Here is a 13,995-nt window from a genome sequence, read left to right as displayed (position 1 = left end):
GAAGAACCAATTTTATCAGAATCATATTATTGCATTTCTTAATAGAAAAACCAACACAAAGTAAAGGGATTCGAAAGGGAAAAAGAATGTATCAACCAAGCTAAGTTGGAACATGTCGTTACAGCCATAATCATCTAACTCATCGATCAGAAAGCATACATCAGTACTCTCACATCCCAAACCCAAGTAAATAATCCATAGAAAGCAAACCGAATAATCTCCCATAAAAATTGAAATTAGAAGACAAATAAAAATAAAAAATAAGAGACGTTGGGACTGAACTCCACACACACCTTGTGCAACTATTACAGATAAAGGACTATGATTTGAAGAAGTATGGTTCTTTCTCAAGTTGTTCCAGGGCCTCATGTGATCTTTTATTGCCTCAATCCTTGTTTTTAAATATGAGAAGAAGAAAAAAAGAATCAACTGCATAACCATTTTGTGAACACTAATTGCACTGTATGGTGCTAAAACAGTGTTCTTTGCTGTATTTACAAATTGAATGAACTCATGCAGGTTCTGTACCAAGAAAGGAGAGAGAAATCGAAACATTAGATTTATATTGTGGCTTTTATTGTGATGGAAGGGATCATCACAATAGCACATCTGTTGCAATTATATATATAGATGGTATTAACATAAAAAGGAAAATGTCGCAATTCCTACCAAATTAAAGAAAAGAACTAAACTAATGATAATAAAAATCGATTAAAACATAAATCAGAAACACCTTTTTCGTTCAATGTGATAATATTGTTGCAACACAAAAAGGTTGGAAATTAAGTGATTAAGGTTGTCAAAATAAATAACACAAATAATTAGACTGAAATTATGACAATGAACAATGTTATGAAGAAGGGGCATTTTAAAGGTTGATTGGCTAATTAGGGTTGTTTTAACTCTCTTCAATAGGTTTCAACCTGAACTTCCTTTGCGAGGGCGAGATGCATGATCCATTAATCCTCACAGAGATTCGCAACTAAATGTGGCTTTATTATTATTGTCATCATCTCCACTGTCTTCTTGAGGACTACTTTTGCTGCTTCAAATGTCGGAAACACGAAATTCCTTAACTCCTGTCAACAAAATTAAAGCAGAACTTATTATAGAATTTGGGAAGAGAATACTTACACAGTTAAAGCAGAACTTATAGAGCTTATAGAACTTTAAGAACTAATAGGAGGAAAGTCTGAGACATACCTGTAGGAATTACCCACCCATAGAGGGATTGAAATTTGTTTAGTTTCATTTTCCCTCGCGAATTGAACGTTTCTTTTATGATGTTGTGTTTGAGAAAAGCATGAATGGGAAGAGTAGTAGTTTTTCAGTTCTCCATTGAAAACGTGTTTCATATTTCTGAGAGTGGGAGAGTGGGAATGTACGTGGATAACTGCCCTGCGGTCTCATACTCCTATTAAAATGCTCTTAGTTGTGTTAATTTCTTTTTTTTTTCCTTCTATTTTTAATTGATTTTTTTTCATTAAAGTGCTGATTTTTGTTTTTATTAAAATGTTTTCATTAAAGTGCTGATTTTCCTTTTCTTTTTTTCTATTTTTAATTACATTTTTCTTTGTTTTACTGTTTAAACCGCAAAACTGCTAAATTTTAAAGGATAAATATAATGATTTTTTTTTTAATTTATTCTTTTCCAAAGCATTTTTTTTTGTTCGGTTATGGTTTTTTTTTTACCAATTTGTCCTAGTTTTTTGAACTTTAGAAGGTTTGATTATGAAGACAAGAAAGGGGCTTTCTTGGCATTTTGAAGTACTTGAAATTATGACGTTCATTTTGAACTCAAAATTGAAGAAACACAAACACATTTGTAACTTCTACGCATGTTATATTATGCAACATATACGTGCAAATATATTCTAACCCTTGCACTATGTTGTTGCCCGCACAAAATAAGAAAAAAGACTAATGTGTTGCTCACTATAGTTTAATTAAATTGATGATACACATTTGAGGACATGATTTTAAGGATAGTATCACTTTCATATGTTAGTTAACTGCTATAGTAATTTTTTCCCTTATGTGCTCATTCCCTTTGTCAAATAAATTATTGTATTTATTTATTTATGTAGGAATACAAAAGGTTTTCAACTGGAGTTCAACATATCAAGTATGGAGATAAATGATAGGAGCAATATAGCACAAGTTGTCATCTTCTTAAATAAATTGTTCTCAATGTTAGGATGTCTTTTTCCTCCGTTTGGGGTTTTGTCCTACTTGGTATGAACAATGTTTCAATTCTATCAAATATTCTCCCTCAACTTCTGCAAACTTTGAATTGCTCTCTGTATTATGTGACATGATGATCATGTTTCTTTAATGTTTCTAATAAGTCTCATAAAGAAAGAAAATAATGAAATACAAACAAGTGAAGCAATTCACACAGATAAATATGTTTAAAATGTTAGTTAGACGCAGCGCACCGTGATTAAAAAAATGCATTTTGCAATCATTTTGTGTCAAGGCCTTGAAATTGTATAATTGTTCAAGATTATTGTGTTACCGTATGAGGCCTCAACATTACAGGGCCTTGAAATTCTCTCTTTCCCTTTTGGTTTTTGACATATTGTATTAGATTTATTGTTATTCGTTTGATGAAGTTCTTGATTCAAGAGCATATATATTTTTCAGTTTCTACTATTTGGCGTTTGTTGAGTTTTAAGTCTGAGTTGTTGTCATGTTTGTGTGTTTCTAAATTTCTTTCAATAGCTTACTTTTAGTTTGCTTTGTATATATTTCTTCCGAGCAATTTTTCAAGTATTTTTCGAGTTGCATTCATACGAGCTATACAAAAAGGATAGTTATTTGAGAAAATTTGAAGAGAAGAGCGTCCTAAATTATAGTACAACGTCTACTATTGTAAAAGAAGCCGACATATTTGAGCTTTCTATTTTTCCTATTATAGGCTGCATAATGAAAGGGATTGACTGCCTTTGGTGCTAATATTTATGGTGTCGGTGTTGTAGTGTAAACAAAAAAAGAATTTTAATTTTCTCTACCAAATACTATGATGAATCCTATGTCAAATGATGTGTATGGTTTTGAGATATGTAAAAGATCTGTTGTGGTACATATCTTTATTTGACTATTTTGCCTGGTAGGTAACTATGATCTTCATGCTTATTGTTTTGTGTGGATTGTTAGAAAATACTCCAAACAGTGAGCAAGTTTTATTCAATATTGAATTTGTTAAAAGAAGAAGAGAATGCATTTTCCTCAATAGAATGCAAATTTCATTCAACTTGGAGAAATACTATTTGACCACTCAGACTTAATTAGTTTGTTTGTAACTTAAAAAAATAGTGACACTATTAATATCTAAACCAAATGAACAATGAGCAATGACTTTTTGAGTAATCTGAGAATTAAAGGATCCTCAAATTACACATTTTAGTTCATCTTTTGGCAATGAGCAATGCAATCCTGCAAGTGGCCCCTTTACCACAATGGTGGAAAAATGTTGACCCCTTGCATGAAGGCATGGGTTCAAATTTCGTAGGTGGCTAATCTAACAAAATCTATCATTTGACCAAAAAAAAAAAAAAAAAAAAAAAGAGCAATATAGTCCTAGGCCAAAACAATGAGAGTTGCTGCACGCACTTCATTTGCAATTTAGGGGAAAGAATCTAATCCCCTTTTGAGAGAGTCTCTTGATTTCAATTACATTTTAAGTTTTTCCCTAAATAGTTGGATGAGGCCATCTCCTTTGGCAATGACATCCTATCTATTTTTAGTCATCACTTAAGAAATATAAGAATATCTAAAGGAACACATTTTTGGTGTGCATAGCACCCATGATGTAAAAATACCTCTCGCATGCGCGTGAGCGCGTGCGAAGAGGCTAGTACATATATATATATATATATGTGTGTGTGTGTGTCTATATATAATAAATATATATATATATATATAATATTCGGACTGAAACCTTAAGATTGATTCAACGTGGCCATTTCTGGCAGGAGAAAAAAAGAAGTCGGGCTTTGGACAAATTTAATTTCAACTTCCTTACCTAATTCCTTTAGATTACACAGAAAGAGTTAATATAATAATTGGAAAAAACAAAAATTAACAAAGAAACCCCGTCCACACGTTAATTAACATTGGAAAAATGTATAATATATGTGGATTCCATTACTATAAAAAAAACACACCTGATGAAAAATTCAAAAATAGACCTGGACGATCATTGATTCATCTTGGCGAAACAGAAAGTTATTTTATTGTTATTTTATTCAAAAGAGAAGGCCAAACCCTGTTTTTCTTCACTCAAACCCACACTTTCTCTGCAGAATGGCAACTATATTTTTGAATTCAGTTCGTTAATTATACGACTAACCCGTTTTAACTTTTAACCCTAAACCCTAAAAACAAGGGAAAAAAACCAAATAAAAAGTTAGGTGACAAAATGTTGCTGCTAATTTGATTCCTGCATGTTGGGAGCAAATTTGAGGTGTAAAATTTAAGAAGAATACAGAAACTATGTGCATTAATTAGCTGCAGAGTAAAAAAAACTCATCATATCATCCAAGTCCAGTCCATCATATCATGATAAACTATGAATCATTGGCACATCATTAAAAAATTAGATCGAACCAAAATTCTCCACCAAGAAGAATTACACAATAAGAATGAAATATGATAACACACCTGTACATATGAACAATTAATTAGTAGCATAACTGAATTAAGTCAGAAACCCAATTGGAAACTAGACATCGACTTTTTTTTTCCCTTGCAAACTGAACATCTCAAAAGGCAGCGAATTAAACTCAAAGAAACTAAAGCTAAGCCAGATTTTATATTGTAACATCCACAGAAACACACCCCCAAAGTTTCTGTCCGTCTTTAAGATCTTAATTCACATCTCTCACTTTTTAATCTTGTTTGTAAAATTTATATTTCAATACAACAAAATACAAATCCTCCCACCTCTTCAGTTTCTTCTCACTTTTTCTAGAAAGGTAGTCTTGAATGCGCCCAATTAGCATAAGCCTCATGCCCAAGCTGTCCATGGCCACCATTAGGGATCAGATTTGGAGGCAGATGATGGCTGAAAATATTTGGAAGTCCAGATGAAGGATCAGGGAGTTGCTGCTGCTGCTGATGATGATGCCTCCCACTCCCCAGCTGGGTTCCACTGCTCCCACCACCAGTTGGGGAACCTCCATTATTATGGCCTCCTCCACCTCCTTCACCCTCCTCATCCTCCTCAAGAGGCAACCTCTCATAAGTAGCATTTGCAAATGTTGCTGCCACCACCATCACTGGCCCTGCTGCCACTAGTGACCCCATCACACTGCCCCCAACCACCTGCCCCTGCCCGCCGGCTAAGTAAACCGTCAGCCCAGTAGACCCGGGAAGGGCGGGACCAGGAAGGAACGCCCCACTCAGAGACAAAATCTCAAACCGCCCATGAAGCGCCACCACAGCTCCAGGAGCCGCAGGTTGTCTGAGGGTTACGTTGGCGACTGAGCCACTCCCGCTAAGAATACACATGCCTCGCTGCCGCCGCCTAGCAAACTGCGCCACGCTCTCCGCCACGTCAGTGCCACTGGCCACCTCCATGACATGGCTGCGGAGGGAGTTGGGGCTGTCCTGGGTGATGAAGATGGGAGGTTTGGGCTTGTTTTTGGATCCTGGAGGGCGGCCTCTTGGCCGGCGGGATCCAATCTCGACCGCACCTTCTTTGGGCTCAGTATGGTCTCTGTCGTCATCTTCGTCTCTGCCGCTGTTTTCGTTTATGGAGATTTCAAGGCCGCGCTGCTTGTTCAGCGTTGGTGAATTGGTGGCTACCGGATCCATGCCCGGTAGCCCCAAATTACCATTCCACCAGGGGTTCGCCAGAGTGGCAATTGATGATCAAATTCAGGGAAAGTATAACAAGGAGGAAATTAAAACTAAAGAAGACTATATAAAGACAAGCTCGTCAATTTGCCCTATTTAACTTGTTTCACAGTTTGAGATCACCAAGTCAAAGCTGTAAGATGCAAACAGCTCATCAAGACAAAAAAAAAAAAAAAAAAAAAAAAAAAAAAAGGAAAAACAAGAAGCAAAGGAAGCTTGGGCAACCTAGTTGGAGAGAGTAGTAGAAGTTGATCAGAGAACTTGGGGAGAAGAGAGAGAATTAGATTGAATTAATTGGTGATGTGAGGAACCCATTAGAGATTGAGTTACACAGGTGATGAAGTGTAGGCCAAAGATGATCAGACGATGGAGACGATGGAGAAGTGGTGAGATGAGATTAGTGGAGAGAATATGGAACAGATGCAAAAATCCGTAAGCTTGATTGATAGAATCAATTAACAAAGAAGAAAGAGAATATTGAATAAAATTAAGAAAGCGCAGTAATACTAATACTAGCTCGCAGAAGGAAAAGACTGAAACGAAATTAAGTGAGTATATATAAAAATATACAAGTAGAGAAAACTAATTCAAAATTACGAAGTGTTTATGGGGTTTGGTGTTTAATAAGCAAAGCTCTGTTATGATTTGGAGAGCTGAGGGAGGTTATACCCTTTTTTTCTTTCCCTCGATCTCTCTTGATCTCTCTTTAATCTCTCTCTCGCTCTCTTGATCTCTCTTTAATCTCTCTCTCTCTCTCTCTCTCTCTCTCTCTCTCTCTCTTTCTTTGTCTATATATATAAAAGAAGAAGATTAGTTTGGTGGCTGGCGGGTGCTTTTTTTTGGAGGAGAAGGAAGAGAAGGAGGGGTCTTGGGAAGGGTTAGGGTTTCGTGGGGTCGCGTGCGCGTGGGGAGGTGGCCATGATCACGTCGTTGTCTTGGGCCCAACATACATGTCAATCACCCCTAATTGTGTGTTTTGTCTGTGAGTGTGTGTCCGTGTGCCTTACAGTACTACTACTGCTACTTGTTACTACCAGATGCTCACAACCTTTCCCCATGGCCTTCCTTTTTCCAGTTTTAATGTACAGTCTTTTTTTTTTCCTAAAATAGATCGTAACCCATGTTTTCTTTTGTTAGACACACAAACAGAAAAAGGATGGTATTCATATGATTATTTTGTAGGAAATAAGGATAATATTATAATCCATAAATTCGTTATTTGTCCCTCTTTGACCAAAACTAAAGAAAAAAATTAATTATTTGACTCCTATTGTGCAACTTTTCTAAAATCAAAGTATTGGGGTTGTGTGACTCAATACAAGTCATAAATGTAGATCAAACAAGTCCCGCAAAAATTACAATATCAAAAACTTTGAGAGATAAAACCCCACATCTTTATAAGCCTATCAGGCGTGACCCAACATGCATTGTATTTGAACGGATAAATTGGTAACTGTTACCGCCCCTAAGGAACGGAATTACCATCGCCTTCCTCAAAGTTAAGATTGGATTTCTCTTAACGCGTTCTTTTCTATTTGATCATAAAATATGATCACCAAAGTCCTCTGTTTTAAGAACGATATAATATTTATTCTAAAGAATTACAATGTCCAACGAATATAACATGAAAAACAAATGGTACTTTGCCCTAATTGCAAGAGACGTCAGTACAAAGAGGAAATTTGACACTGAATATGGACAAAACCTTCTGATTGACCGATCCAACATAATCAACCCAATCGACCGCAAAGCTAAAATGATATGAAGAAAACCATTCAGCCAAAAAAAAAAAAAAAAAAAAAAAAAAAAAAAAAAAACAGACCTACTTTAGCCACCAAGATAAATTGGTTGCATAACGGCATAAGAGGTAGATCCACACTAAAAGCTGATTAAAATCTCCTAGAGAGACACAACAAACTCAAATTGAGTTTCATCAATTACTCAGAAATTATATCAAAACTAAAAATATCTATGCAATTGCATTGAGTTCTATAACTCCTCCACTAGTTAAAGTGTCGCATAGAGTTGCATAAATTACTCAGAAAATAGATCAAAACTAAAAATTCCTTAAAACACTCTCAACTTTAATTGTTGAACCCCGTTGACTCTAAAAATTATAAAACCTACGTGACACGCAAGCCAAGTAACTATGAGTTAACTACGTCCTTTTGTATATCCGGATGTGCCAACTCACAACCGAATTTGGTCAGGTGAGTAGAATAGATATGGTGGTGGTATTGAATGCACTGCTGACTTCTACACTTGAATGACTATGGTCGAGGAAAGAATGCGTCATGGCCTTGGGTTCTAGAACATAAAGGCAGGGTTGTTAGATCACTGCAAAGTTCAATAAATGGTTCGGCTTTCAATGTGCCGAAACAAAGTAAACTAGTAACACCTCGCTTTCCTGGGAAGCTAATGAAGTGACCTCTTTAGGAAAAAAGAATTAGAAACTCTTCACCAACCGAGACTTGGATAAATAACCAACTGATTAAAAGCAGTTTTGTTAATCCAAACTGAAGATGCTTCTCGACCACTTGATTCTACTGCTCTAATGATGTTTATCTAAACTGAAAATGTTGCCGGTTCCGAACACAGTGCTTTTAATTCAATTTGAAGGTGTGTTGACGAGAGGATTAGGATAGTTATTATTTTTCTCTAGGGTGACAAAAGGGTTTTGCGTAGAGCGTGTAAGTTGTTTGTTAAGTTGAAGGAGGCTTTCTACATTGATGCCCAAGTCTGCCAAGTCCTAAAGTTCTGATCATATTCTAATTTCTCAACATATGCTCTGAATATACTCGGAATTATTCTCAGTGGAACTCTATTAGGTCTCGCCTTCTTCGACTCAAACTAAGACTTTGAACCGAGTCCTATTGTACAATTAATTCATACACCATCCAAAAGCCAATCCTGAACCTGATGCACTTTCAAGATGATTGTCAATAACCCCTCAAATAATACTATGATTATCAAAACCATAATAATATCTAAGAAAGTTATTAAAAATCATCTTGATCTTCTTTTAATCTGGCGGCTCCAAACCTATGGGCCGAGTGCAAAATCGGATATATAAGCATTGCCTTCCCAGTTTCTTTGAGCTTAGACCCACATGTCGAATGGTCAAGAAAGTAATCTTGTCTAGCTGATCACCGAACAAAACATCTATATTTTTATGAAATATCGTCTTGTGCAGTCGAATGAAATTTCTGATGTTCGGTGAGACAATCACATAAATTGTTTCAGTGGAATTAGGCATAAAGTTAAATATGAAATTTTTGGCCGAATTAACTTAAATATGGTCTTTTGGCCGAATTAGATATGAAATTTTCAGCCGAATCAACCAACTATTTTACATGAAGGCTTACTGAATGTAATGAATGGGTGACCATAAAATTGCACTAATTTCTACTTCATTTTTTCTCACTGCAAACAGCGGTTTGTTGCCTCCTTCTATGCTCAAGTATAGGCCTAAACAGTCAAATAATTAAGAAAATAACATTTTGCTAGCAAACGAAAACAACAGTGGCTTAACCATGATTAAGAGGAGGACAATGATGCTTTACTCCAAGCCCAGACCATGTATCATTGTCTTCAATAAATTTTGTTACAGACCCAATGCGTAATAACAAGGAATTTTATTATTCATTGGAACATGCCTCTGACAAATCATTTTCTGAATCAATTTTTACAGTTGGCTTAGAGACTTCAATTTCTTCTTATAGGCTGATGCGAAATATATTAAGCACACAAATTAAACCCTCTTCTGACAATTGTAGCAAAGTATGTAAGTAGGGATCGTTCAAAACCGGGGATTAGGAGGGATTGCTAAACTCTTGAAAACTGACCTAAGAACTCCAAAACAAAGTTAAAAACACTAATTTGGACTCAAAGAATGAAAAACCAAAGTTAAAACACTAAAACAAAACAAAAACTCAAAACAGCAACTAGAAGACTCAAAACTGCCTAAAAACCACTTTCTGGGCAGTTTTGAGCACCTACACTAATTTGGACGAAACTGGTTGAAAACTTGACTCAAAACACTTAAAAACATGAACCAAAACAATTTCTAACTAAATTGAGACTTCAAAGTAAAGGGGGATTTGATTTGGACGAAATTAAAGTTGAGAAAACAGATTGCAAAGTAAAACTGATTTTGAAACGTTTTTGGGGTTTTTAATGGATGATGGACTAGTTAGGGGTTCTTTCTCCACACATGACAAGTATGCAAATGACTCGATTTCCAGTTATTCCTTCATAGAATTATGAATGACAATGCCCCAAATTAACCGTGACATCACTAGTTAATTCTCAAGTTTTCCTTGTGTTATTGAATTGGATGACATCATACGACAACCCAAAGCATTCTTCAAAAGTTCCTTACATGACATCATAATAAAGATACAATCAAAGATCATTACGTTCAATGAAAACTATAAGCATTGACAAAGCACTTGTGACTATGACATCATGACACTTATGCTAGGAATTGAACTTAACGCGATTGTGACTAGCAACCTTCACTACTTGTGAATATAAGTGTGTGACAATTATGTGAAACAAACTTATATTCTAGCATCATATTCATGCAAGCCAATTAAGTGTCGACCCCTAATTAACAAACACAAATACGTTATTACTCGCACAGTTAAGCCAATTGCATTTACAATTCAAGAACTCATAACTGGAATTTATCAAATCAACTTGCACACATAGTTATGGCTTCGAAATCACCCCTAACCAATAGGGGTTTAGCCACTCATGTTCATAGCAAAATGAAAGGAAAATAAATTAAACATTGAAATCATAAAACGAATTACACCTAGAATGCACCAACGACGAAGCTTGAGCATCCAAGAGTCCTTCCTTCTTTCTCCTTGCTACGGCACAAAGGTGGATGGGATGGTTGGGATGTGTTTTAGGATCAGGTATTATGGAATTGGATGGAGGATAGGCACGGCAAGGTGTAGTGTTGGCTGGAATTGTGTTTCTAGGATTTTAGGATGTGTAGAATGGTGTGGCTAGATGAATGGACGAAAACTGGGTGAATGAGTGATCCCCTTTCAGGATTACAAGGATATATATACATGAAACACTTAAGGGATACAAGTGTGTAGCTTGGACAAGGTAGGAGACAAGGTAGGACGGCTAGTGACAAGCTAGGACGGCTAGTGACAAGCTAGGACGGCTAGTGACAAGCTAGGACGGCTAGAAGACAAGGTAGGATGGCTAGTGACAAGTTAGGACGGCTAGGAGACAAGGTAGGACGGCTAGGAGACAAGGTAGGACGGCTAGGAGACAAGGTAGGACGGCTAGTGACAAGCTAGGACGGCTAGGAGACAAGGTAGGACGGCTAGTGACAAGCTTATTCCTTCCTCTTCTTATCACATTTCTAGCCTCTTGAAGTCAAAATTCGTCCATCCATGTTAGCCCAAATGTAAGCTATCCACATAGTGTCCAAAATTGCTCCAAAATGCACCAAAATGCCCTTTCTTGATACTTTACCCTATAGGTCCTACAAACACACGAAATTGAGTTGTAATGCGACATTAACTAAGAAATAATAGCATAAATGCACAAGAATAAGCTAGTTAAGTCGCCTAAATATGCTCCTATCAAATTCCCCCACACTTATCTTTTGCTAGTCCTCGAGCAAAACAAACAAACAAAAGAAACAAAACATATAATCTAAACCTTCCAACATTCGTCTCAGGGATTTCCAATGAAACATGACATGTCAAAGATCACCACTCACATAGATTTAAGCAATCCTTACCCTCGAGCATACTTAATCATAGTCACAATTCACTAGCTCGCATTTAATCAATTAAAACCACATTTTGAATGCAGTAGCATGCCTTAGAGAATTCCCTCAATTCCTTACCGGATATACTCTCTGTTTTCACTCAGATTTTCTAACTACACTCCCTACACTAGGTATATGTGAGAAGATTGATGTAAACATGTAGACGAACACTCACATTTGTTATAACAAGGAAAGCATTTTCTGGAATTATGTCAATGACATGTATATGATCTCATGAATGGAATGCTACTACTTAGTCGCGAGAACCAGTGACACCATATGGTCATACCAAATTCAAACTCAACAAATTGAAACACATAACACTCAAGATAGAAGTTTAAGGGTTGCAACGGGGCTTGGGGTATTGGTTAACAAAGAAAGGATAGGGAAAACAAACGTTCTTCAAGCATTAGTAAGCAAAGTAATGAAATTAAGACTTAGAATTCACTTAGTTTGCAGAAATTAACTTAAAAACACAAGGGGAAGACTTTAAACAACTTCTTGGGGCCGAATTCAACTTTTTGAACCCTTTCTTCAACAAACAACACCTTGGAACTCTTTTTCTCATGTTGTTCAACTCTTTTCATACTTTTTTTTTTCACAAATTTTTCTTTTCTTTTCTTTCTACCCGTGCTTATGGCACATAATTCTCAAAATAAAAACTTCCCCCACACTTGGTTTCTACCATAAAGGAATTCCATTTGAATCATGCTTACTATACTTTTAAGAACGAGGGTATGGATAGTCCTAATCTAGGCTAGGTGAGGGTAATGTGGGTTAACAAAGAAAAGGCTAAACAAGGCTCAATGGGGTTAACACCTAAACATATAATGGAGTAGGGCACACGGCTTTTTGGCTAAAGTGGTGGTCACTACACAACTTCATCTTAAATATGTGTTATGCTAATCAATACCATGCTTTGAAATGACTTCTAGTGTTTGGAACTAAATGATGAAACGCCTTCTAAGTAGCAACCAAGCAAAGAATAATGAGATCATGCAACGATTTTAGAAAACAAAGAATGCACAGATTTTAACTCTCCAAATAAACATTTAGGTTCAAGTCTCACAAGGTTGTAGCGTTAATTTGAGTTCCTTCCTTCAAGCATGTTACAAAAACTGATTTTTTTCTTTTATGATTGCATGTGAATTCATAAGTTATAACCACAACCAAGCATAAACATAGAGTAAATCAAACTTTCATCCATGTTAATCACTCTCTTTAACAGCCATGTATTTAAAAACCAAATCCTCATCATTGTGTTGGAAGGTACCCTAAGACACAAACAAACACACAAAAACAACTCTTTTTTGGGTTTTTAAAACAAATTTTCCAAATTTTTCTTTGATTTTCGGATTTTTACTTCAAACCATACTAAAACACACCAAAACTGCTTAAAAACAGCAAGGAACAAGTTTTGAAATAATGGGTGATAAAATCCCACGAATTTGCATGAAAAACACTTAGTTACCCCCCCCCACACTTAAATCAAACATTGTCCTCAATGTTTTAAGCATAGAATCACACAAAGAAACACACAAACAGCAAGTAAAACAACTAAATAGGCAGATTAGAAAGAATCAACAAAGAGAAGGGTTTAGGAACGCAAATCTGGAATTGGAGTGCTTTCTAGGTCTTCCTTTGTTGAATGGCATGGGTTGCCTCCCAAGTAGCGCTTTCTTTAACGTCTTGCAGCCGGACGAAGAACACGTTCAGGCACCATTGGTGCCCACGGCATGGAGTGAGATCTCCTCCACAACCTGCCCCACGACATTCTCATAGTATGGCTTCAATCTATGTCCGTTGACCTTGAATTCCACCCCATTCCTTAAGCTTTGGACTTGAACTGCACCATGTGGAAAAACATTAGTAACAACAAAAGGTCCAATCCATTTAGAACGTAACTTTCTGGGAAATAAACGTAAACGAGAATTAAAAAGTAAAACTTTCTGCCCAATTGTGAAGGTTTTGCCCCTAATCATCTTGTCATGAAACGCCTTCGTCTTTTCCTTGTAAATGCAGGCATTCTCGTAGGCTTCATTCCTTAGTTCCTCAAGCTCATTCAATTGGAGCTTCCTGATGCATTCCAGCAGCATCTAAGTCCAAATTGAACGTTTTGATGGCCCAATGTGCCTTATGCTCTAGCTCCACGGGTAAGTGACAAGGTTTTCCATAAACTAGCCGAAATGGAGACATCCCTAGGGGTGTTTTGTAGGCAGTGCGATATGCCCATAGTGCATCGTCTAAACGCATGCTCCAATCCTTCCGGTTAGGCCCCACGGTCTTCTCCAAGATTTGCTTGACCTCTCTATTTGATACTTCTGCTTGGC

At 36.5% G+C, this 13,995-nt stretch overlaps 1 protein-coding gene across 1 annotated transcript; it reads right to left on the bottom strand.

Moving 5' to 3' along the window:
• Nucleotides 1-4,538: 4,538 nt before the first annotated feature.
• On the bottom strand, nt 4,539-6,626 carry LOC103967491 (AT-hook motif nuclear-localized protein 20-like). Its single transcript, XM_009380743.3, has one exon. It carries the CDS (start codon nt 5,818-5,820, stop codon nt 4,972-4,974), a length of 849 nt encoding a protein of 282 aa, XP_009379018.2. The 5' UTR covers nt 5,821-6,626; the 3' UTR covers nt 4,539-4,971.
• Nucleotides 6,627-13,995: the final 7,369 nt, after the last annotated feature.

The sequence above is a fragment of a genome, unplaced genomic scaffold, assembly GCF_019419815.1.
Source record: "Pyrus x bretschneideri cultivar Hongxiangsu unplaced genomic scaffold, Pyrus_bretschneideri_v1 Contig21, whole genome shotgun sequence".
In the NCBI taxonomy this organism is placed as follows: domain Eukaryota; kingdom Viridiplantae; phylum Streptophyta; class Magnoliopsida; order Rosales; family Rosaceae; genus Pyrus; species Pyrus x bretschneideri.
Note: the sequence above shows the minus strand (reverse complement) of the source record. Positions and strands in the feature narration are given on the sequence as shown.

Coding starts and splice junctions, on each gene's coding strand:
- LOC103967491 (XM_009380743.3), bottom strand. CDS start 5,820: ATGGATCCGGTAGCCACCAATTCACCAACGCTGAACAAGCAGCGCGGC.